At 40.4% G+C, this 26,596-nt stretch overlaps 1 protein-coding gene across 4 annotated transcripts in view; it reads right to left on the reverse strand.

Moving 5' to 3' along the window:
* The window catches only part of TANC2 (tetratricopeptide repeat, ankyrin repeat and coiled-coil containing 2), a 167,253-nt gene that overhangs the window by 124,374 nt on the left and 16,283 nt on the right, over nucleotides 1-26,596 (reverse strand). For 3 of the 4 annotated variants that reach the window (XM_066205359.1, XM_066205358.1, XM_066205356.1), the window contains exons 2-3: nucleotides 15,144-15,206; nucleotides 6,595-6,694 (exon numbers count right to left, since the gene is read on the reverse strand). In XM_066205359.1, the coding sequence (XP_066061456.1) occupies nucleotides 6,595-6,661 (67 nt within the window). In that variant the 5' untranslated portion in view covers nucleotides 6,662-6,694; nucleotides 15,144-15,206. Of the gene's footprint in view, nucleotides 1-6,594; nucleotides 6,695-15,143; nucleotides 15,858-26,596 lie in introns of those variants that run through there. The other variant, XM_066205357.1, reaches the window with a different exon arrangement.

A 26,596-nucleotide genomic window follows, 5' to 3' on the forward strand; every position in this document is an offset into this window, starting at 1 on the left:
AACTGCAACTCCAAAAAGAGAATTTAATGACGGAATTGCAGAGTCATCCCTCACACCCGGCACAAGTACTTTGTGCAGCCAAGAAATGCCTCGTGTGAACCAACTGGACTGCGTGTCTTGGAAAAGCAGTCACTTCACATATACAGTGTCGATCGTAAAAATCCCTCCAAAATAAAAACATTAGTCATACCTGGAATATAATCCTAAACCAGATCAATATGGATTCAACATGTGTCAATATAATAAACAACTGCAAGAATCTGCACTAACACTTCCCAGGGACAAGCAACACTAAATATAAATAATCTTTATCTTTAGGAACTGGGGAAAACGCGATTTGGAAAAATCTCACATCTTGGGTGGAGATTTAAGTAAAGGCACGTCAAGACTAACAGGGATTAATTATATCGAGGAGAGTGTGATGAAAATGGAGCAGGGTAATAGAGACCAAGTAGAGTAGGGCTTGTTTCATTTTGTCTGGGAATGCTCCTACCACATAAACGAGCGAACAGGAACCTTCCACTTTCCCGACAGTTTGCCTGAACAAATCCCTCAAATTGATATTATTTGAAACTAGTGTGCATATTCTCTTTGAATTGTATATGAGAATACCTTTTTATGTTGAATAAGAGAAGACAAGGTCATTTGATGTGGGAAGATACAACTTCATCTCCTTTGCACGTCAGCACAGGAATTTCGGTGGGATTTGATGGAAAACTCCTGCTCCCTCTACTGGCTCAGCCCCAGTAAGGCGCCAACATTTCATCACAAGTCTCTCAGTAAATGGGAGTAATGCCACAAAATCCCACATGCGTCCAAAACACGATCCCTGGGTCCTGCGGCCCTCACTACAAGACAGACCACGTCCTTTCCCCAGGGAAAGGAATGGACCTGGAGAAGGGTCTGGAACACCAGGAGCGGCTGAGGGACCTGGGAAAAGAGCTTAGCCTGGAGAACAGGAGGCTCAGGGGGGACCTTCTGGCTTTGCATGTCTTCTTAGAGTTGGTGGTGGTCACACGTGAAAATCTTGTCTGGAATTTGTGAATCAGAAGGAAATAAATATATTTATTCTAATATAGGCTGCTAAAATTCTCTCTGCAATAGTAGGGCAGGAGAGAAGCAGAAGCTTCATTGTCCAAACATCGTGTATTTGTCTGGGAAGAGAGTTTGGTACATGAACAAGACATATTTTGATCGAATAAATCAGAACACTAGGAATGAAATAGCGTGCCTGTGTACATATACATCTTACCGATACATTGCCTTCTTCAGACGGAAACACTGAATTACATAAATGCCAAACAAACTTTCAGGGAACGTCAGTTCATGCTCAAACAAACTCAAGGACAAACTTTATGGGGGTCAGAGGATTTGTCAACACACTCAAGCCTTATTTAAAAATGCATTTATGAAAAACCAGTCATTTTTGTGGAAGAACAGGTTTCGCATTATTACTTGAATGGAATACCTTGAACATGTGGATATAGTACTGAGGACCATAACACATGATGGGTCCTTTAATACCTCTAACACTTTCTTAAATTAAGTTACCCGACATGTATAGGACGAACCAGCTGGATCTCATCACTTAGCAATTTCTTTCAGAAATGAAATTGAAAAAGCAATTGTGACCCTCAAACTCTTCTGGGTTAAAAGTAATCCTCAGACCCCCACAAGAGAGGAGATAGATGAGAAACTGCACAGAGATCTGCCCAAGAAGAAATAAGACCTTCACAGAAATGCGTTTTATCTTTGAATGGCAGGAATCGAAGGAGAAGAGCATTTGACAGGGGCCCTTTCAGTCCCCGAATTAAAATACAAAGTGGCAGGTTCCAAAAAGCCCTATAAATACACAGCAAGTGAGAAGTAATTTGGTCTTCTGTGAACCAGGAAAGAAGAACAGATTTTTTAAAATCCTGCACCCAAAATGGAATGACAGGCAGACTCCTAGCTGGGAAACTCCAGATAAAAATTGTGCATTTTATAGTTAAGAACAAGGAAGATGTAATTCCTAACTAACTCAGAAGGGAAAAGCAGACCCTTTGGCCTAAGGACTACATGCCTCAGATACTCAGATTTTAGAGTACTTGTTTTGGGGGTGTCTTTTTTCCTATGTGTGGGGGGAAGTTTTTGTTTGTTTGGGAGTTTTTTTGCATTGGTTTGTTTTTTTTCCCTGGTTTTGTTTACTGTAACATTTATCTCGGCCTCTGTCAGAAATAAACAGCACAAATTCTTGGGCTTACTCCTCTCAAAATGAAGGGAAATACAAAACCAAACAAAATGTGCAGTTTTGCAGCTGAATTTTACCAGGTTCTAAAGGGAATCCAAACTCTTACAGCAGCATTAATTTAATGTGATAATGTAAGAGGGAAATAGTTCATCTGCTCAGAAAAGAGCAAGGATAACTGTAACAGGTGGAATGACTGGATCCATTACTTACGGACTTATTTTCCTAACAGGATACTGGAATGAATACAAGTGGGCTGATTTGATGTGCACTACTTCAGTATACACCCAGACCAAGGAATGATTAATACAAGCAAAACTGCAGATAAATATGAGACAGGTCCTTGATAAAAACAAGTGAAAACAACAGAGAACCTCATAGTCTCTGAATTCAGAGACCAGAACTGCCCTGGAAGAACTCAATTAGCGGGGAAGAAGCCACAAACATCTCTTACAAGCAGCAGAAGCAGGTTTTCCTATCTGCAGGTTAATACACCTCGTAGCCCTGGCCACAGGGCTCTGGCCACAACAATCCTGCTGGATCTTCAGCTAGAAGGAATAACAGGATGGAGAAAAACACAGTCCTTTTATACTTTAAAATTAACACATCTCACATAATATAGATCTGGATATAAATCAATCAGAAAGCCTGTATGTCTGTGTATCTCTAAGTTAATTTACACTGGAAAAACAAAGGTTATCTGCAACTATACTGAGATCCCATTTCAGCACCAGAGATGCTGCTATCTGGCAGCTTTGTGGAATATCCATTTATATCAGAAAAAACCCAGCCTAAACTAAACACTGTTGCAGGCATATTGTGTCCTCAAGGCATTACTGGAAACTACCCTGAGTGCTCTTGAGTAGTGGGAGAATTTTTCTTAAGACAAGACATTAAGTATGTGCGCACACATGTGCACATACCGTGAAACTCCAGCACTGGAGCTCTGAAAGGACACCCAGACACCTAGAATTAGTCACTGGAGATTACAGAGGCTGATGCTGCATTAGAAACCGTATGTAACTATACATTCAGATGCATGGAACTGCATGCTTCTTTCACAGATATTTTGTGTGTTCCTGAATCACAACACCATCAAGCAGCAAAGGTGAAAATCCACCCTGGTTGGGGTAAAATAAATGTTAACCACAGCTCTCAGAGAAGTTGCTCACCAATTTCTAAAGGAGGAAAATTAGGAAGGCATTTTACTGCTGTCACTACCAGTGTTCTTTTAATCATGAAGAATTATCAAAACCACATCACATCTAGGAATCATTAGCTTGACTCCACTGCTCCTGTTTGTCAAGTGGTACTGCAAAAGAAAGACACAGCAAAGCACAGGAATTCCAAAGGCCAGTGTGCTCCTTTGGATTCCCCAAGAAAAGAACGCAATACCTTTAACCCCGCTTCAAAGGTTTATTCCCACACTGGAATACAAAATGGCCAGAGTGTAGGAAATGAAGACACAGCGCAATATCACAGAGACATCTACGTGGACTGTCACCAACCCACAAGACTCACACTCAGTACATGGCACACCTGAAACCTCCAGCAGATGATTTTCCCAACATGGATCTTAGGATTTTGAGTTTGTTCACAGTTCTCAGAGATGAGCGTAGCTCTGAGGTCATGAGACAAATCAGAGCCCCAAAACCATCAGCGAAGCTTCATTTCCAGCTTCTCATTAGCATTCTAAAATCAAATTAATGATAAACAAAGTTTTTTAATTTCAACAAACATATAATCTTTTCAGAGCACCTGAATAAGAGGAAGTCCAAAACCCGCAGCGTCCCACCTATGTCCCTATAGAAACTGCCCAGACAAAACCCACCAGTGAAGACAACACAGCTGGAGGGACCTGAAGGACAGCACTGACCATGTGAAAATGTCCAAGAGAATGAAACATCTGGACCCAGCTGTTGCAAGACGGTTGCATTTACTGTCAGGGTGGTGAGGCCCTGGCACAGGTTGCACAGAGAAGCTGTGGCTGCCCCATCCCTGGAGGGTCCAAGGCCAGGTTGGATGGGGCTTGGAGCAACCTGGGGTAGTGAAAGGTGTCCCTGTCCGTGGCAGGAGGATGGGGCTAGACATTTAAGCTCCCTTCTATCCCAAAGCATTCCGGGATTTATTCCAGGGGATGGCAGGATTCATCAAGATCCTGTCAGTGACAAGGTGCCAAATGCCTTTTCTGTGTTTTTAGGTAAACTCTGTGCTTCTTAATCTGCTTTTAAAGTACCAAATTTCTAGTTTGCCAGAACTGCAAAGCAAATAAATACAGCAAGTTTCAGGCTTACAGTACTGCATGCAACACGGAAATGTACACAGAAGATTTACTGATTTTTTTCCTTACTGTGTTGCAAAGAAATACAGACTTAAATACATTTATCTTTAAAAAGTCTAGGCAGCGTTAAATTCATCTAACATCAGGTAAGAGTTTGGAAGATTAACAACTATGTGAAAAATCATTATGCAGGGATGTTTGCCACTTAGTCACAAACAGTATAACAAACCTGATCATCTCACTTTCCCATTCCCTCTCTTGCCCTGAAGAATGCCAAACAGAACTTCTCAATAAAGCAACTTATTTCAAGGGCAGAATTGCAGTAAATTAAACATACAGTCAAGTCACTAGGCATTAGAGAGAAACTCATCAATTCAATTCCGTCATATTAGTTTTCAATATATGAATAAGAAAACCCATCTCTTCTTCTGCTTTGCTCAAAATCAGACTGTCGAATCTCCGTACTTCAGAACTGACATTTTTCATTCGCAAAAGAAGAAACACGTATTTGCAGAGCTTGGCATATACAAAATCCTTAATATTGCTTCTGGGAGATAAGCCAAAAGGAATACTACGGCCTGTTAGCAGCACATCTGACAAAGAGAGGGCTCTGTGTAGAAATCTTAAGGTGATTGGTCTATGTACAGTTTTCAAAAGGTATCATCAAAGGACTTGTACTTTCAAACAGTGAATGTGACACAAATGACAAGAGGATGGAGCCATCTGTTCACGTGTCTTCCCCAACCCTATCTTTTCATGCGGGTGCCTCCCTCACACTAACCACTCCTGCTACAAGAGATTGAGGCGTTCCTATGGGAAGGAAATCTTCTCCACAAAAGCAACAAACAGCCAGCATCTCAGGCGTGAATGTGCACGGTGCCTTTGCAAAACGGACTTTTACCTGCTTGGAGATTCACACCAACTACAACACCACGATGCTTGCTAGAACTTCCCAGGACAAGCACCTTCAGGATTGACCAACACCCTGCGACTGTCACCCGACACTGGAATAAGAGACCACTGCTGTCTAAGGCCTAAGGCATCAGTGCTGCCCCACAGCAAAGCCCCACAGCCTTCTTCCCCAAATACAACATGGGCAGGAAGATACTAACAATGGCCAAATTCTGGCAGCGTGAGAAACACAGAACAACTTCCTTAAACCAAGGGAAAAGAGCCCATTTTCCCACTTGCCTTTACCACCACTGGGTCTCCCCATCCTCACCTGTGGTTTCTCATGGAACGTCCATTTGAACATCCATAACATAAATATCCATATTTACACAGATGCAGGAGCACAAATAGACACTCTATCCCAAAATATTTAAGATGCGCTGCCAGACGGCTTTAAAATTCAAAATGAAAGATCTAATTAAAAGCTGTTATCCTGCCAACACTCATTTTTGGAAAAAACTACAAAAGTTAAATAAAAATGTTTTTAAAGCCTATCAATATTTTGCAATGTTTTGTTTTATAATTAGTCTCCCCCAATCTCTGTCGTGGATGAAATAGACCAAGCCACATGAACCAATACTAACTGCAAACTTCTTTCCTGAGATGGTGAGAAAACAAAACTGACATAAATGATGACTAAATTTAAGCAATTTCTCCTTTAATTTCAACTATTTCCATTCCCCTCTCTCCCCCCTGTTTAAAAATAAAAGCTTAAAAGAAATTGCTGCTGTTCTCACAAGTTTTGGCTGTAATTAAGCAGGTTTCACTGCCACAAGTTTTGACAGACATTTCAGAAGAAATAAAATTTTCTTACTTTCCATAAATGAAACATGAACCTTGATGCTTGTTTACTGTAAGATTATGTAGAACTCTTATTTGGTTTTCCCTGCATCTTATCTCCCCAATAAAACCAGATAATGGTTTACATACATTTTAAAATACATATAGTTTCAAACTAAAAGTACAGCACGATATTAGAATGAAGTATAATGATGTTTGGAGTCTACGAGATCATCAGCTGAGTACATCTGTTCACTAGCAAGAAGAAAGTCCTACTAAGACCAAAACACACATAAAAGGAACGGTTTTAAAAGTGCCAGTATTCCACATGCACAAGGAGGTGACAATTACTTACCGCTGGACCTGTTTTTGCGGTTTGACTTCCCTCCTGTAAGAAGCATCTTGAGACTGTTTCGAAACATGGCGATCCTGTTCCACTTGGTTTATTGCAAACACTACAGAAAGCAGAACAACAGACATACAAAATCAACACTCCCATTTGGACAACAGGAAGGCATTATGGAGAAGAGGTAAAGAAGCCCTATATCCAAGACAAAATGATGAAAAACTATTTTGCCAATGCAATTCCTAACAACAGCATGCACATAAAGTCTACCATTCAGTTTGCTTTCAGTTACCCAGGCTTTATTTCCAGGACAACACAATTCCAGTGCTGGTGGTAGAGCCAACCTATTTTGCCAAATAATTTATCATCACAAAGAAGTGGGAAAGACATATCATTTAACAAACTGCCTCCATTTCCCATTGCTATTAAAGCCAAAGCCATCAGAAGGAGCTGCTGACTTTCCTGTTGCTCAGAAAAATCAATCCCAGTGACACCAACCACAACTCCAGATGCTCTGTGGCTCCTGGACTGGTTGACTGTCAAATTCTCCTCCAAGTTGAATAAACTGTCATGAGGAGACAAGTCACTCAAACCCAGAGTAACTGATGCAAAAAATCAAACAGGAACATTATCCTTTTATTTTCATTGCTGTATATGTCTCGGGGAGGGGGGGAAAAAAGGTTGCCTGAGTATTGCTGAAGATAAAAGAGTGTCTGGGATCACCAGGCACACTGACAGCCTGTGCTGGGGAACAGCCACTTATTAAAGCAGGTAAAGCATCAAAACACCTACAACAAAAGCAGTTCAAACCAGACCAAAAGAATTGTAAAGAGTCTTTGATCAGTACATACAATAAACCACAATTTTCTTTCTATTGTACACATGATATTCTATAGTTACAAGGTAACACATTCATCTTGTAAAAATAAATAATGAATTTTTTCCCTGTAACAATATTTGGTTCCTCTTGGAGGATGCTCAGTAAATGCCATCTTGCGTTTCTTCACATTTGTCGGATATTTTCAAGTCTAATAATACAATAATGTCCAGTTCAAAGAGCTTTCCACGTATATTTAATGCCACCAAAAGTCCTTTTAATATGATTTACTCATTTACTGAGAGACACCAGCATTCCAGGGCAGCAGATCAGAGTACACAAATCCCAGTACACACAGGAATAATAGCAACTGCAGCTTTTCCCATTCACTTACCAGATTCCACAAACAGATTTGGGAGACTGTAGGCATGCGTGGATGGATGGATGTTAAATTGTGGAATCGGTATTTCCTTTGCATTTACGAATCACCTGAGCATCCCCTGGCACCCTTCTGCCACCAAACACAAGGAGCTGGTGTTCAGGCTCATTCCCATTGAGGCTTAGGACCCCTTCAGAGCATCCCACTGTTACACGACTGTCAAAAGAAATTCCACCTGGGTACACAGACAATTGTTTGGGGACTTTCCCCATGTTGGCTTGCACTTCAGAGAGAACTGCGCAGCTATGCCACCGCTGCTGAGCTACAACTGAATTCAACCAAATTCTGTCGAAGAAGTCACGCAGCCTGTGCCTAGGCCATGCCAAAGGTGAGCCTGATCGTTTGCTAATAACTATATTTATCTGTATCTCGCACATGGCAAACAGGGCCGGGAAGTGCTGTGCTGCTATTAGGCCTGAATTAAGGCTCTGCATAGGGCACATACAGGGCCTCCAGGAATTTGCTCCTAACAACCCCAGAGTGGAGAGAGAACTGATGTCTTGTATAAAGACCTGGGGTTACCAGCCAAAGGACATCCCAAGGACTAATACCAAGCTCTCAGGGGACTGCTGGACTACAGGAAGATGACTCTGCCCATGGCAGGGGGTTGAAAGACCTTTTTAAGGTCTTTAAGATCCTTCCAACCTAAGCCACTCAGTGATTCTGTGACTCTACTTCAGCTGCAATTCCTGACATGGTTCCTCATTGTAGCTTACACAATATTGATGTATTCTATGTGTAAGCACTCATTAGACTTATATCCTGACTAGTTAAGGTGTTCACAACACAGTGGAGCAGGTGACCAAAATCAGCTGCTGGTTTCCCTTTTCATGCACAACTGCATCTCTTTGTGGCTTTGAGCAAACATGGTCACAGCTCTTACTCTGTTCAGCCAACACCACTAAGCCAAAGGTAATATTTAAGAATAAGCCCTCTAAATTAAAAATCCTGTTGGCTGTATTAGTTCATGGAATTAGAAGCATTAAACAGCAAACAGAATTACAGTATTAGGAAGACCTGGATCAGATGATTTTTCATCCTACCCTGTGAACTCCTTAATGCACCTCACAGACCAGGTTAATGCCTTTCTCCAGGATCAGCAGCAGCTCTGTCAGCAGAAGCAAAAGCTGCAGGAATGTAATGGGGATCCTTCACACCCCCACTGACACAGGATGCCTCTAGCAACAATTCGGGCAACCGAGAGTTAGTACACTTGATTTGTCCTTTATCTCATCATTTGTAAATTTACCAAACAAAATGAAGACATTGTATGAGCACAAGGCTCCAAACAGTATTGGCAGATTAATAAAAAAGGTATAGTCTCTATGCCGTACTTTTAGAGAAAATAGCTCAAGAATCTCCTGATTTACGTCCAGACACTCTGCCACATGTTGTCTGATCTTCTAACAAAACTAAATTTCAATGAAATACACAAACATTAATAAGTTTCTGGAGCATGAGAAGGCAGTAGTACAAATACAATGAGGAGTAGAATGCAAAGTGGAGGGAGTAGAGGCAGACTGAGCTCTGAAAGCTGCAAACTTACACCAAATGCTAAGCTTGAACAAGTCAGCAACATCTCATTAAATCCTTTGGGAGGAATAAGGCCTATTTCAATGTTTTCTTAATTTTAAGACAGAGTTTGTAGACAGGCTGCAAACACCACTTCATGTTTTGGGTGGCTACACATTATTACAGCCCACAGAGATCAGTTTTGCTTCTTTTTATAAAGATATTGTCTGTCAGACACACAATTACAAGATCAAAGCAAATTTTATTGCTTCTATACCACCAGCAGAACAACCAGATCCCTGTATTCCCCTCCTCTCTGATCACCCCACCAAAAATAAAATTTTATTATTTTATATAAAGCTGATTAGCAAAGCTAAGCTCTTGTTCAAAAGAGTGTTTGATGTCCAGTGAGTCGTACAAACATTGCTGGCACATTTCGTGCACATCAGAGTGAGAAGCTATTAAATGTATATTAAATGTATATTAAGATTAGAATTCCGTGTTTCTTCCAATAAGACAAATTTCTAACTACAAAAAGAGGAAGGGAATGCATCCTAAGTCATATGTGCAACGCACATCTCTTAAGACTACCATTTCCCCTTCAAGTGTTCAGTTCTCTCCTCACCTCTGCGGTGAAAATACCCATGTAGAGGCACAAGCATTGCAAAAACTGGTTGTAGGAAATAAAATCACAGTGAACACTTTAGTCTTAAAAACAAACACTTTAAAAGAAACAAAGTTCTTTATCCTTGTACCGAATCTCAGTCAGGAGACAGGAGACAGTCCTCCATCTTGCCAAATCGGAGGTGGTTCAACCGTTCTGTCAGCTGCCTATTTGCGTATGAATTTGTAGTTGAAAAGTGAAGTACAAGCCTGCGCCAGCTCGTAAGATCCCATTACCTCACTCTCTGGGTCAGGCAGCAGCAAATTAAGACAGAATTTACTTTCCGAACCTACTTAATATTTAGCAGAAGTCTATGAACACTATGGAGTGAAAAATTCTCAATACATTATGTTAATAAATTAAACGTAATATTATAAATAATAATATTATAAATAATTGTAATTTTATAAAGTAGAAGTATTTTCAAACTTCAATCAAAGCACATTTTTCAATGCGAATCTCACTGCTTATTCCTTTGTCACCTTCTCAGATCCTGATGCATCGCATTCCTTCAGCACATCTTCCCTGAATTCCCCAAAGGGACAATGGAAAGAAAGTTGTTTTTAAAGGGTCATTTAAAAAAAAAAACAAACCCTGAAGTCCTTTGATGGAAAATATACTCAGTTGCGCAAAGTAAAAGTAGAAGTAAAAGTACCAGAAAAGCTTGGTATTTATAAAATATTCTAGTTCATAGGTTCCTGGTGGCACAAGATTAGTTGTTTTCATGGGGAAACTGAACTCGCTACAGTAGAAATTAAGAAGTGTGTGTAACAAATATACGCCAGAAAAAGGATCCTTCCTGAATATTAGTTTTCAGGATTTAACTACATGGAAAGCCTAAATGAGTATTTTGTGAACGAAAAACTACCTAACTTTTCAGAAATTAGTGAACCATTTACAAAGAACATTCAAGCTTCAGGAAGGAAGAGGTAGTAGACTTTTTTACACAAGTGACAGATTTATAAAACTAATTATCACACGATGAAATAAATTGAAAAATGAAAACAAAACACACAACAGGGCTTGACTTTCAAGCATTTACTCCACCCATATAATGGGTACTGTACACAGATGTGTTCCATATTTGCCTGTAACTGCCGCCAGACTGAAACTTCTCTAGCTCCTCAAACTAATTATTCAAAGTTTACCCTGAACTCTTATTTTAAATTGCCCTGAAATTCCAGAGGATGTTTTCAGAGACAGCCTGATGATGAGGACTAAAGAAGGCTTAAGCGGTACTTCGATGCTCACAGGAGGACTGGGATGGCCACAGTCATCACTGAGAACCATCAGGAAGCAGCAGAAGCTCCACGAACTCCATGACAATCAAATCCATTAAACTCTGCCTCCCAGAACGCCCTGACTCACCACAGGGGTGGGAATAACTGATTACAACAACGTTGAAGTCAAAGGAAACGTATACTCATGGGCTTGGTCAGTGCACATTTAAACGTACAGGAGCAGAATTTAGAGATTAAGTTTAGAGATTAAGTATTTCCAGGAACTCTAGGAATGAAAACAGCACTGTCAAGACCTAGCAAGCTTGCCAAGAACTTCTAGGATTATTTGGAAATAGGAAAACAACAAAGGTATTAGAAGCACTAAACCCTACCAAGTAGAGGTCTTTAAGCAATTAAGAGTTTATTAAACAGAGTTCTCTAATAGGCTTTAGAACAACAAAATTAATTGTTCGATGTTATGTCTCCCCACAAAAGCCTGACCACTAATAACTACCATGGGGGGGGCCTGACATGAAGGCCAATCTGCCAATCGCTGTTAAACAAAATACTTGGAGACTTCTGGACTGCCTTTCCTACAGACCCTGCATTGTCTCCCACAATCCTAGAGCCCCTGCACTTGTGCTCTCTCTTGTCATCCTGATATAACCCCATTGTCTTTGCTTCTCCAACTATCTTTGATGGAAATATATAAAATACACCCATAAAACACCTACCAGTATTCCCACTGGAAAAACGTGTGCAGCAGGTCAATGTAATGCTAATGCTTCACAAGGAAGCAGGAGGCTGGCCTCAATCCCCGCTTTTCTTTTATCAAATGAAGCAGCTGTTAATGCTCCAGTTAAAAAGCAATTCTGAGAGCCTAACAAAGTAGTACCTCCTTGTTTTCGAACTTCCCAACAACGGCCCTAAGGTGAACGCGGCCAGACAAATTTCCTGATGAGTCTCTGATGATTATGTTCACTCGAAGTCTGTGGCATTTGTGTTCAGAGGTAGTTTTTTATAAAGTTACAGCCTGGGAGAAAGGAGACAGGCACTGTATCATTATGGAAACCCACATAACTTAGCAGAGGAACAGCTCATTTTGGTGCTATGCTGGAAAACAGCACTTCCAGAGAATGAAGCCGTTTGTACCTGGAGCTGTGGGGCAGAAGGACACCACCAGGAAGGTGCAATGCTCAATCCCAGGCCCAAGCTTCCCCTGCTCAGCTAACAGGAAATGGTTTCTCCTTTTGCCTGGAACACAGTCATACTTCAAGTAAGGACAAAGGAGAACAAAAGCAACGGCTGCTCCCAGAGAAAGACTGCACTGACAGACAGCTTATGACTCACTCTGAATCCAGAGAAACTCACTACTCTCAAGCAGTAGCAATCCTCATCAGATAACCCTGCCAGCCACAGAATACCAACTAGCAGACTTTGTGACCATAACTTTTCAGTCAACATCTGAATTTACTTTTCTAGGAAAAAGATTGCTCCAGCAATACTTTTTATTTAAGTATTTATTTAAGACATTTAACACCTATTTGAAATGAGACCAGAAACACTGCAGGAAGAATGCAATCACTCACTAGGAGAAAGCCAAAAGTCAGTTCTCTCCTCAACACGAAAATGTGATGACCTTGAAATTCAGGAAATTTAATTTTGAACCAGGCTTTGTCATTTTGCATAACCTGGTTTCTAATTCTAGATTAGCGATACAGACTGAATTCCCAAAGGACACTTCCATTCTCCATATACAATGTCATAATTATCCAGTCTTGGAGAAAAATGGTAACCAACCAAAAGTTAGAGATGTCATCACCTCACTGAAACTTCCCGGGGTCTGGCTCATACTATCAGACCCCTTTGAGTTTCCTTGGGACTCAGCCCGACAGCAACTTGATTGGAGAGAGACAGCTTCAATCCAGTTGTCGGAAAAGTACTGTTAATAATACAAAAATAACAAAACAATAAGGCGTCCACTGTACTGGACCAAACCGGACAAAGCAGTAACAAGGGGCAAAAGGCACGAGGCCAAAGGTGGAGTCTAGGGGCAGAGAGGGGTAGTTATACAGCCCAGTCTGGGTGGGGAGTTAAGGCATGGTCGGAGGGAAGGGTCCAGTGGGGGAAAGCAATTAAGAATATTAAAATTCCTGGACCAAAAATCCACCTGTGATAACACAGAGAACTAAGAACTTTCTGGCAACAATTAGCATAGAGAGCATGACAAGCAGCCTTCTGTTTATGGCACTAAGAATGGGGTTTCCAAAGGCATTTTTCCAGGGTTCTCTTTTTTCCTGGGGAAACTGCCCTCTACACCTCACTTTCATCAATTCACCCGTGGAGCTTTTAGTGTCTTCTGTGTTGCTCATAACAGTTGAAATTATTGCTTTGGCTTTAAATATTACGAGTAGCTGCCTCCATCAACAACCAATGTGAATTTAAGCTTGAAATAAAATGTGGCACAGTTCTGCACAAGTTGAGTCCTGCTGAACTGCCTTAAAAGAAATTTTAGGGCACATCCTACAGCTGGGATCATAGAATGGCCGTGACTGGAATGAACCTTAGAGTTCACCCGGTCCCACTCCTTGCCATAGGCAGGGAGACCTTCCACTATCACAAGTCGCCCCAATGTCCAACCTGGCCTTGAACACTTCCAGGGATCCGGGGGCAGCCACAGCTGCTCTGGGCAACCTGTGCCAGGGCCTCACCCCCCTCACAGGGAACAATTTCTTCCTCATATCTAATCAAGCCTATTCTCTGTCACTGAAGCCATTCCTCCTTGTCCTGTCTCTCCAGGCCCTTGTAAATAGTCTCTCTCCATCTTTCTTGCAGGCTTCTTTCAGGTGTTAAAAGGCTGCTATAAGGTCACCCCAGAATCCTCTGTTTTCTGAACAATCCCAACTCTCCCAGCCTTTCCTCACAGCAGAGCTGCTCCACCCCTATGATCATTTTGGTGCCTCCTCGGGACTCAGTTCCACATCCTTCCTGTGCCAAATCAACAAACTGCACTGTGCCAGGATCCACCATTCTGATTTTGCCCCAAACCACCACAAGACTGAAATGCAGAGAGCTTCTTGCATTTCAGCTTTTGGCTGTGACATGGAGCATCCAAAAACTTGTCACTCAAAATCACACCAGCCCCATACTGGACGTTCTGCTTGAGGCTCCTATCAATCTGAAACTACTTTTGAAGATTAACTGGTACAACAGAAAATGACAACAAAAAAATGGGCAATGTATAAAGTCAGAAAATGTTATAGCACTCATCTATTCCAAGAGATTAAAGGAAACTGTAATTATTTTTTTATTTTTAAATAATCAAAAATACATCTTAATATACAGACCTAATTAAGGAGCTGCTGTAAGCCTTTTCCGCAAACTCGCTCAAGTCACAGTAATATTTAATATGAAACTGGAGATAGACAATCCATTGGCAAGCACTGGAGATTTTCTCAGAACATGGAATATTTTGGTTTTTATATTAAAAAAAAAACAAGACCTAAAAAATTAAAATACCAAAGTATACTTTTACAGAATGCAGTGTCACAATCACATATTGCATTTACAAAAAAGTATCAAGATTTTAGTTAGCAGTTAGAATGAACTCAAGAAATAACATGAAAGCCCACATATTGTTTTATTACACTCATTCACTCTTTCCTACTTCCAGTAGGAAAAGAAAATGATCAAACGGTAATATGTGAAAGCTCTTACATCTTTTTCTTGAATATAATCAGGTTAAGAATTGGTAAAACTATTATAAAAAGACAGTGCCCTTGTTCCAATTTCAGGTGATCACACATTAACAATGAAACAATACAACACAACTGTAACTCTATTTAAACAATTCAATCATGCCTGCGAAGAACACATGGGATTGTAGGAAGAAAAAATTTCTCCTACCTTGATATCTTTTGACAAGTCAAATCTTTAGCAAAAAACGTCCTCCTCCATTCACTGCAACCCCTGAAAGACATAAAGGAACACAACAGAATTTAGCAGCATCTTCTCAGCATCCTCTGTGCCCCACCCCGTCCAGATGCACACACAGCTACAATAATCCCATCCCAAGAATAAACCCACAACTTTTCCAGAGTATTACTGTGTAAGCATCAGGCAGACTCCTCATCCTTACATTTTAAAAGTGAATGTTTCTGCTTTAAAATCACTGATAATCAATACTAACTTTGGTCACTTGCCTCTTCTTTCTCACCACTTTTAAAATGGGAGGAGAAGAAAAGCAGATATACTGCCCTTTGACACTCATCATACAGTACACGATTTAACAAGTGCATTTCCCTTCATCCTATCAAGTTCTCCTGCTAAAATCCTACAACCTCCCCACTGTGTTTTTTTTTTTTTTTAACTCAATCCTTACATAAATGTAACTCCCAAGAGGGATCCAGCACTAAATCAAGAGTTCAGTACTTGGCCCTTCGCTCTGTCATCATGTATGTGAAGTTCATCAACGAAAAGCCACAAGAAATATTTCCTGCCACTTACTGAAAAAGATGAGAGCAGCTATTTTATTCCCAGCCTGTGTTTTATTTGTGCCGACAATATTGTATGACAGCCTTCACCAATCCATTGTTTCAGGAATCTCATTTGAGAACCAGCAAGTAGAAGGAAATACAGACATACCTCATTTGTCATTCAACAAACAAAAAGAATCAAAGCAAATTGAGGCCATTTTGTATTTGCAAGTTTAAGGCAAAGTAGAGTAAGCGTTCAGCTGCGTCAGTCAGGTTTATTGTCCTCTTGCAAGAGGATACTGAGAAGTAATTGACAGCTTTACTTGGGATTCACAGTGCTCCCAGAACCATAACAGCAACTTCTCCTGTGGTCTTACATTAATAATTTTGTATGTAAAACTGTAAGGCATTCCATAAATTAATCAAAAAGCTAATTTTATTTCTCAGGGCTGCCAATTACCTCCCTGCTTTCAGTTTTTCATTTCTCTGGAAAAACAACTCCGGAGCCAGTAAGCAGCACAGCCCTTTCATGGGAGCGGGGAGGTTTTGTTCAGTCAAGCAAGGAAAGCTCCAAAGGGAGCTCATCCTGCAGCGCTAATGGGGATCCCTGTGACGGGAGGAAGGTCCCACAGTCTCTGCCAGAGACCCCAGTTCCCACTGGGCTCTGCCCCACCGGCTGCATTCTGCTGCTGTGCGAGAGGATGTTCCTTCTTCAAATTCCCTTCCCGGCTTCAGCAAACTGCCTGTGCCCCAAATCACCTGAATACCCAAGCATTTAGCCTTTGGCAGAAACTGTCTGGTCAGAAAGACTCAGCTACAAATTTCTCAGTGTCCAATCACCATCACAGAGCACAAGACCAGCATGGAACCTAAATCCAAACAGGTTCAGATCAAGCAAGAGTTTCATTAGATATTACTTCACATGATTTAAATTCCTACAAGGTGTGTTTTCATAAGGGCATAGAGTGACAGGACACGGGGAGAACGGTCTTAAGCTGAAGGAGGGCAGGGTTAGATCAGATATTGGGCAGAAACTGTACCCTGTGAGGGTGGTGAGGCCCTGGCACAGGGTGCCCAGAGCAGCTGTGGCTGCCCCTGGATCCCTGGAAACGTCCAAGGCCAGGCTGGACAGGATTCAGAGCATCCCGGTCCAGTGGAAGGTGTCCCTGCCTATGGGAGGGTGTGGAACTGGGTGAGCTTTAAGGTCCATTTCACCCCAAACCATTCTGAGATTCTGTGATTCTAAAAAACCCTCTATTCCTTACATCCTAAATAGACCAAAAAAAAAAAAAAAAAAAAAAAAAAACCAAACCACAAACCACCAAACAACAGATCATAAAGTACAAATCTGGCATTCTCCGCAACTCTTTTCAACGGTCCAAATCTGGGTACTTGCCAACACCTCAGGTGAGTGAGTAATTTTTTCTTTCAAAAGCAGCTATGTTACAATTTTTGGAAAGCGGAAAGCATTAATGGAATAACTAAAAATAACTCCTTATAGATGTTTCAGTTTGCTGCCATCTATCTTCTTAATACAGCTCTTAATGTGATACCCTGTAAAACAAAGAGCAGGAATGGCCTGTGCTGTGTGAGCTGCAGACAAGCACTTACAACCCATCATCTGCTCAGGAACTCCCCATCTGCATTCCAGAAGCAGATCCAACGAATCTGCTTTGCACTGAGCTTTTAAAAAGCAGAGCTTTTATCTGCTCACAGGATTACATTAGAAATCTTTATGTGAATGCAGCAGATATTAGTGGGCCGTCAATAAAAATGGAGTGTCATTAAAGTGCTTTTATTCTTTAAATGCCTTTAACCCTCTAATAATATTTGTCAATTCTGCTATTGGACTGTATGAAAGTTACAAATTCCGACACGTTGTATCACAACAAATACATTTAGAGACAAATATACAAACCGCTTTGGTGGCAGGGAATCACTTTTAGAATCATTCCCTCTTGATTAAACACACAAATCACCAACTGGCATGGTTCAATCAGAAGCAACATTCAGTCAGTGTTTCTGAAAACAATGATAAGTTTGGAGGGTTAAAACCTCTGGACTGTGACACGGTTGCAAGTCATAATACTTTTTAAAAAATTATTATAAAAATACTCCTTTTCTTTTTATTATATCAGCATTGTTTTCCCACGTTCTGTTACACTTGGCAGGGAGGAGAGAACAGTCCAACATCTTAACTCTCCCCTCCCAAACCAGTAACTGACCAGTTAGCACTCTGCTCTGCTGGTTTCCTTCCCAGGCACAAGGGGAATGTTAGGTAACACAGTCCCTTGCTGGGCACTGTCTTGCCAACTGCTGAACCGCTGCGTTCTTCAGACTCCTTCTGCCTTTGTCCATGAAGCCAACTGCTGCCAAGTGGGATTTTTGTCCATAAAATCTAGCTAGAAATTGCCAGCTCTCAATTCCAAATTGCCATCCAGGTTTGCAAATGTAAAACATGGCATGGAATAGGAATATTCCCAAGTCCCACCATAAAGACAATAATATAATGAATGCTTTTTGCCAACAGAGTTGGGTAATTTACATCAGGAACAACACAGACAGTAGGAAAACCCAGTGAGTGTCACAAGGCCCTCCTGTGATACAGAACAGCAGGAAAACACTCTTTGCCCATGGATCCTTTCACTGACTTTGCAATCAACTGCTGAATCCTTTTCTTCTGAACAATCCTCAGCCCTAACAGAATCAATTTAACTATACTTTCCTTATAGCATGTTTACTGTTCAGTGCATCCATCACTTCGTTCACATCCATCCCTATAACAGAAATCATCCAATTTGAACAGTTTTTGATAATTCTCTGTGTTTGGGACCTTTTCACTGTTTCAGACAATTTCTGAATGAAGTTATTACAGACAGAGCTGCTCAGACAGTTGAGAATAAACAGACATTATGTAATTTCCAGAGTAAGAGAACAAAGAAATGCTATTAAAAAGTAGAAGTTGGTAATAATGTCACATAGCCAAGTAAGCAAACGCTTAAAAACTACTCACTCAGGAGAGGAGGTAGTTAAGTAACTCAGACACAAACTAGTCATCCTGCAGTTCCAAATAATTTCTTGCTTATATACCTCTGGTAGGTAATAACCACTGAGTTCTTCTGCAGAAGAATGAGTTTTAAACAACTGAAGTGTTAAACAGCAAAAAGCTGCACATTTGCCACCCCTCTAACATCCTTCACATCCATGTTCAAATCTTTCTTAGAAAGACCTTGTTTTATATTCTATTAAACCCATAAATACATGGCATGAAAATTAACACAATTTTCAAATATCCTAGTGCATGAATGCACCAAAGAAAAAGCATGAAATCAAAGCCAGCTGAGTAACTGCACAAGAGAAGGGCTCCTACCTAATACAGGAATTACTGAAACAGGTAAAAATGGTTTATGAAAGAAAAAAAAAAAACCAACACACTATATTGACGACACTTTCAGCTGTCAGAATTAAGAACCTTCCTGTTGCTCTACTACGGAAAATTGCCTATATAAGGAATGAGTAGTTTCAGCTAGAGAAACACACATTGTAGCTGCAGTATTTTCCTGTTAGGCTAAAATTCATGAAGAAAAACAGATTTAAAGCTTTAAGATCCAAGGCAGAAAGCAGAAAAGCTGCTATCCAGGGCAACTTGACTACGCAGTCTGAAATCATACCAGAATGTTTGACTTCACAGCAACAAGTTTGAGAAGTCTCTTGAGATATCTTGAGCCGAATACCACCCATCCTATATTTGAAAATATTGAACATGAGTACTGAGAAACATCCAAATAAAAGGCTGAAGTAAGATTAGTTTTCTGCTCATCTTAGAATAAACAAAGGAACTTTCTTCCCCTCAATCCAAGCAAGCAGGTAAAAATTCACATAATTTGCCAAAGCTAATGGAATCTGAAGCCTCTGGACCAAACATAGCACAGGTCACACATACCCCGATCTCGACAGTTTAATTATATTTTCCCAGAGAAACTAGCGACTTAGTCATACTTTTATCCACAGAACATTAATACACAGACAGTAAACACAATGACCATCTGTCTTTGAAAAGCAGAACTACCCCAATGATCAGAACATGCTGCTCAACCAGTCCTGCTGGAAAGCAAAGGCTCTGAAATGGTCTCATGAATAGGGATTTCCATCTTTAAATGAGGTTATTTTTCCAGTTTTGGCTGTCAGATGCACCAGCTGGTATTCATCTGATAAACTGAGTAAGCTTGGATGGTAGTCTAAAATCAAATCACAGTTTAAATTCTTTGCACATATATACATGTTGGAAACAAAATACCTACTGACTAAAAATAATCTTGATTCCAGTTCTAACTAGTCTGAATTAATTTTTAAGCAAAATGTATATTTTAATGACGTCTGTCACAAAACAAATCACAGATCAGGAAAATGACAACATTCTTTAAATTACTGTCATGTAACTATTGTCATGACCTAATTTTACTGGGGACTAATCTGGAAAACAAGTCTTGTGTTTCCATCTTGACAAGGAGTTTGTCTTCTTAACCTCATATTCTCTAATTAAAACTAAGATTTGAATCACATGTTACCATACATCATGACTGTACTTACACAGTTCATTACATAGGAATGCAGACCATTGATAAATCAAGAATTCCCCAAATAAAACCATTCAACATAACACTACAGTCCAGAATTAGATATGTCTTGGCTGATCTTCAACAGTATTAAACAAACATCCACTCTACCATATTTTAAGCTGGCAACAGCTTCTTCATGATCATCACTCTAAATAACTATGGGAAAGCATCCAGACCTCAACAGAATTACGAAAAAAAAAAAATCAGAAAACTGACCATGCCTTAAATTAAGACCTTTTTGCTTATCACATGTGCCTTAAAATAAACCCACCCTGTGTATTAAATCTAGATGACATCCACATTCTGCTCTTAACAAGTCAGATTCCTGCTTTTATATGAAAATTATAAGGAGCTCCCATTTTATTTTCTGCTCAAAAACAGTTCCGACCTATTCATGAAGGACTGCACTTTTCAGCATCCTAATCATATTTATCAAAATTTACCAACTTACCTATTTACCACCTTTTCCCCAGCTATTTTTGAGCAGGAGCTGTTGCTGTCTTGTTACGGTACCTGTGGTCCCCAGCCCTCACCTCTCTTATGTCTTCACACTCTAATTACCATCCTATGTTTAATAACTCTGAATACGACCTGTCTGTTCACCCTCCCTCCTCTATCTCAGATCAGTTGTTGTTTATCAACCAGCTGGTTTGGGTCCCACACTTCCCATGCTCATGTGAAGAAAAAATGATGGGTTATGGTCAGGATGAATCAAGAAAAATATTTTCCTTCCATAGTATTTCAAGGTTAGAGGACTTACTGTAATTTTCTGACTTTTAACAGATGTCACCAAATACCTTGAAGAGGAGACTTAATGGTCCAGAGTCACCATGACATCGAAAGGACATCTAACACAGCAGGCCTTTGGAACATCCCAAGCCTATTCCTCTCCTCTCAATGCTGCTGTAAGCTTTGCCAGAGATTTCAGTAAGAACCAAACAAAAAATTCTGACAACGCTGCTCAAATATATGCAACCCAACTTGGTCCAGTGGAACCAAGTGGAATCATCTAGTGGAAGGTCTGAGGAGGTTATCTCAAGAGCTATCACTGTGCTGCTTTAGCTCAGAACCCTCTGAGGAGATAAAATAACCTGCAAGGATATAAAACACCTTCTTCAAACCTCCTTAATCAGCTTCTACAGAAGAAACCAAGAACAGCAAAATCTTTTCTCGGTTCCTTCAGAAAGCGTAACCAGAACTCAACTACTCAAACACTCCTCTTCTTCCCAGCCTGTTTTCCTCTTTGCAAATACACCATGTGGAAACAACCTGGAAATATGTGAAGGTAAAAACACTTGTCAGGAGAGAGAAGTAAGTGCACATAGGGGAAGATTCTGGAAAAATTAAACAGGATTGAGGAGGGGGAGAAATTAACCTTCAAAGGGAAGAGAGGGTGAAAGAGGGGTCTTGTTTACTTTTGGTTTGTTTTTTTTTTAACAGAAGTATTACAAGTATGTTGAATACTTTATTTGAATTAATTTGTTTTCATATTGCCAAAGCACAGAATTATCTACAGTTGAATGAAACAGAAGTAACATCCTACCGACAGCTTTCCCAGGGAGAAGTACATGTCCTTAAAAAAAGTCAATCAAGCATATAATATAGTTGTAGTTCTCTTTCAAATATTTATTGTATTCAGCAAAACCAGAAGTGCTAAGGTTTAACATACACAAACCACTTGGGCTTTGGGTTAAAACAAGAGGAAAGACAGAAAGAAAGAACATACCTTACAAAGGATTTTTCATCTGTGAATCCACACTTGCAGTAAAAGAACAGTCTTTTTTGTGTGTTGTTAACAGTCTGCTAACAGTACAGACCAGATCTTAGATTCCGAGTGAAATACAGCAAAGATAAGGGGATTGAACTGAGAGCATTTTGCTTGACTCTCATTTATTTGATAGCTGGCTAACTGTTCCATGCAGGAAAACTGGGACTTGGCAGAAGTGGATATTCCACTTTAAGTCACTTCTTCAAACCTTCCAACAAGGGAACACACAGTTGAATAAGTACTCAAAGGACGGGGTTTATTTATACACCTTTTATCTTTCATGATGTATATAAGTGATATTTAACATAGGCCTGACTACAGTGCGTTTAAAATATGAGTTATAAATGAAGCCACTGTATGAGTACATTTGAAATTATAGCACATAGCAGGCTTCAAAAGAATTCAGTGTTGTACACACAAGCTCCACTCCATACTGTCCACCTCAGCCAAGAACAATCAGGAGTTTCTGGTTTCAACCCACAACCAGCAGCAAAAATGAACACATATAGAGTTACAGTTCTGGCAAAAACAACTGTGGTTCCTCAGCCTGATGCAAGTGAGAACTGAAAGCCCAGTGAGATTCTTTTTCACAGGAGACACCAGCTAACCTTAAAGCAAGCTGTTAGGGGTCCACAAAGGGAATCACAAAGAACAAAGACCACAAAGCCTTGAGGAGATAAACAGTAGCAGGCAAAAAAACATTCATAGTGAGAGACCCAGAGTAAGATGAGTACTTCGCAAATCCAAGACTGAGTTAAGTTACTTTCAATACAACTCCCAAACTACGTTACCATGGCTTAAGAAGCCGGCTTTGAATACCAACAACCCTCTTAAACTTATCCCAATCGCAAACCAAAACATTATATTGGCCTCAGGAGCTTTGCCTTTGGCTCAGAAGTGCCTCAGTCACTTCAGCTGGCTGGTACGGGAGCATTGGAAAAACCTGACCTGCAATTTGCTTTGCCCTGCTCAGTGTATCACACACCCCTCCTCTGCCTCCTTTTCTGCACGGTTCTTCCCCTGGTTGCACAGAGAGCCAAGTGAAGATTGGTGGTGGTGATCCTGCAGAGTTCCAGTGCTTTTCTGAGTCCTGCCAGCACCAGAATGCTTGGGGACACTGTTCTCTTTCACTCTGGGAAAGGAAATGCTCCGTCTGTGACTCATGGATAGAGTCAAGAAGTATCAGCAAGTGTGTATCAGAGTCAATGATAACACAGCAGAGCTGAATACTGCAGTGCAGGTTTGGGGTTTTAGACAAAGTCTTTACATCTCCCCCATTTTTAGCTTCAGTAAAACTTGAGCAGTGAGGGGTGAGATTTCTTCATAAAGTTATATAACTAGAAAAACAAATTGATTTTTAAAATCCTATCTACAGCCTGTCCTATGGAGGAAATCTAAATCCCTTCTAGAGACAGAAAGAGAGGGAATGTATTTTTCCCCTACATTTAGAAAGTAAATGATTCCAAGTGGCATGTATAATTACCAATAACTTATGTCATCATTCACTGAGCAAATCCCAAAGCCTATCCATTTCTTGGCTTTGAAGAGTGTACACAACCAAGGGAAACAAGAAGAAACAACAAAAATAACTGGCTTCCTTTTCTTCTGAACTGAAGGCCAGTCAAGAAATAATCAACACTCACACTTGTTCTCTCTCTAAAGCCATTGAGCAGATTTGCTGGTGCAAGCAGCGTGACCCAAGCCTTACACTTACTTATTGCTCCTTTCTGCTGTGGCACCACTACTGACTCTTACATTACTCTTACAGCCTCTGTCTGGAAGGAGGATTGGCACAGCAGTGTTACCAGTAGTGCAAAGATTCTCCTTGTAGAGCAGAATTTCACATTCCACAGCAGTAACTGCATCCTACGCCCATTACCCATACATACATATACACGCCCCACTTTGACACAAACTCTTATTCCAGAGCTGAAAGAATTCAAGGCTTGAGGAACCCCTTTGGTTACATTCCCACTTCTTTGGTCTCAGCCTTAAACAACAGCCCATTCTCTCCTTTGCTGTAGCTAACATAGCCAAAATGCCTGATTCACCTTGATTATACTCTGGAACAATGTCTATTAAGAAACAATGGTCTGAAATTTCCTCAGGCAAGTTCTGCAGAAAAACATTTCTGATATCAAGATGTGTTACACCAAATACAGCAACTGCCTGGCTGTATCACCACCCATTTCAAAAAGGCTTTTTTCTTTAGCAAGAATGAGTCTGAAACATTAAAAATAGTTAAATGTTCAGAGTCGTGTAGCTCAATTGGATTATCTTAAATCTAAATTGAGCATGGATAGCAAATTTTCCGAAGTTTATTGTTTTTAAAGCCAAATAATGCAAACGATACTGCAGAAACCACTTCAGAACAGCCTTAACACAAATCCAAAAGATAGGCATATTTTCTCAGCTACCAGAGAGAGCTTTTATGCTCTATAAACACACACAAGGAAAGCGAAGGAGGGAAAATCTCTGCTCTTTGCTTTTGGACCCTTGCTATTAAAGCAATATTCATAATCCCCACTGCCCAGCTGTGTGATACATTCATTTAACTTGTTAACCTTTAGAGATCACAAGACCCATGAACAAATCCCTCCTTAATACATGATTGAAGCAACTCCCCAGCTCAGCGACGCCTCCCAGGAACTGAGCCAAGGCAAGAAGATGAACACAGATACTAAAGAACACAAGAAAAGAGGCATGACCTCACTTACAGTAGGGATTTAAAGGGCATCATGCTGAGAGACAAACATGATATGTACGTATATTCCACTTGAAATCCACGCTTCGTTCACTCTTTTCCAACAACTGGTTTTAAAATGCATCTCCTTCTCTGCTACACAGTTCCTCTGTACGCTATCATTCCTTTTCTACCCGAGTCATGCCCTGTTTCAAGTCTTCCCCAGATCTAATATATCTTCTACAAAAGGAACTGACCAAACCTCAGTCTTCAGGACATGGCCATTCCAAAAATCTCCACAACAGCTCCATAAGGCTTTCTGTTATTCACTACTTCTTTCCTATTAATCCCCAACAATTCTCAGTGAGATTTCATTCCTTTGTTTACATTTTAAAGATGCCAAGACCTGAGCAGATGTTTCCACGGCTCTACTAGTCATAATCCCAGGGTTCTCTACTAAGCAGTACCAGTCAGGTAGAAATCAGAATTTTCTATAACTTGGATTTGTTTTTCCAGCACATGCAGCACTTACATTTGTTGTATTTCATTTGGAGTTATTAATCAGTAATTAAAGACTTAAGACCCTTCTGCAACCCTTCAGTCGGCCTTACCTTCTACTGTACTAAGCCCATATCATCTCCAGTCTTCTTCATGTTTGAGCACCGTTAATTAGCGCCATTCTACAGTCTGGTGCCAAATTCCACAGGTAACATCCCTCCGCCATGACAGCTGACCATTTATTTCTATCCTTATTTCCATCTTAGCCCATTACTGTCCATGACAAGACTCTCTCATGCTGTGCCCATTGAGTCTTCTAAAATGTCTTTGCTGAAAAACTTTGGATGAAATTCTGCTGAAAATCCAAGTGAATTATATCAACTGCATCTCCTCCACCATGATTTGCTGGAGCCTTCACCAGTACAGTGTGGTTCAGGAAGCAGAAACTCCTTTTACAAAACCCACTGCTATTTTTCCTGTGTTTATTCGCATGCCATCTAAGGAGCATGAAGGGTGACTTCATTCAGGATGAAGCAATAGAAACATGAAAGTACCTCAAGGTAATTCTCTCTTCCTAAACCCACAAGCCAGATGAATGGTTTGCATTTGCTAGGATAATTTTCTACTACCCCAGAAGAAGATGATAAGCACAATAGCATTTCTCAGGCTTTTAGCACTTGACTATAAAAGGCCAAAACACGTTATCCACCCAAAATCCTGTTCACAAGATGTCCTAATGGCTGCTTGCAGTGACTGCCGCAAATTCACCAAATTCCTGCTTTGAAAGCAGGGCTAGTCAATCTAATGCAATGAAGTGCTATGACTTCGGCTGACTACAACTCACACTTCACGCCCTGCTATCATTACAGTAATGGGGGAGCTTCATTTAATTTTTTTTAAAGTCAATTTAGAAGTTTAAAACCTATCTCCATCAGGAGACATTCAAATACCCACATTGAGCTCCTTTGCTTATCCTCAGCATTATTCTACCCTAGTAAATGCACTATATTCCCTCCTTTACACCTAAAGCAAGCAAGATACCCCTCGTTTACACACTGCGCAGCCGTGGTGATGCCAGCCATGCCTCAGACACCACCTATAGCAGAAAAAAGTCAGAGCCTTGAGAGACAACACAACGCTCCGAGCAGTACCGGAGCAGCATGGAAATAAGATTCTCACATGGCACTGATGGGTGCATGAGAACTTGATTTTTTTCCAAGAAAAACAACAAAAATTTAACACACATCACATTCTGCTTAAACACAAATGCAGAATTTTTCTGAATAATTAGGCATTGAACCTCCCACAAAACAACC

The sequence above is a fragment of the Chamaea fasciata genome, unplaced genomic scaffold, assembly GCF_029207755.1.
Source record: "Chamaea fasciata isolate MVZ Bird 193981 ecotype frontalis unplaced genomic scaffold, bChaFas1.0.hap1 SCAF_27, whole genome shotgun sequence".
In the NCBI taxonomy this organism is placed as follows: domain Eukaryota; kingdom Metazoa; phylum Chordata; class Aves; order Passeriformes; family Sylviidae; genus Chamaea; species Chamaea fasciata.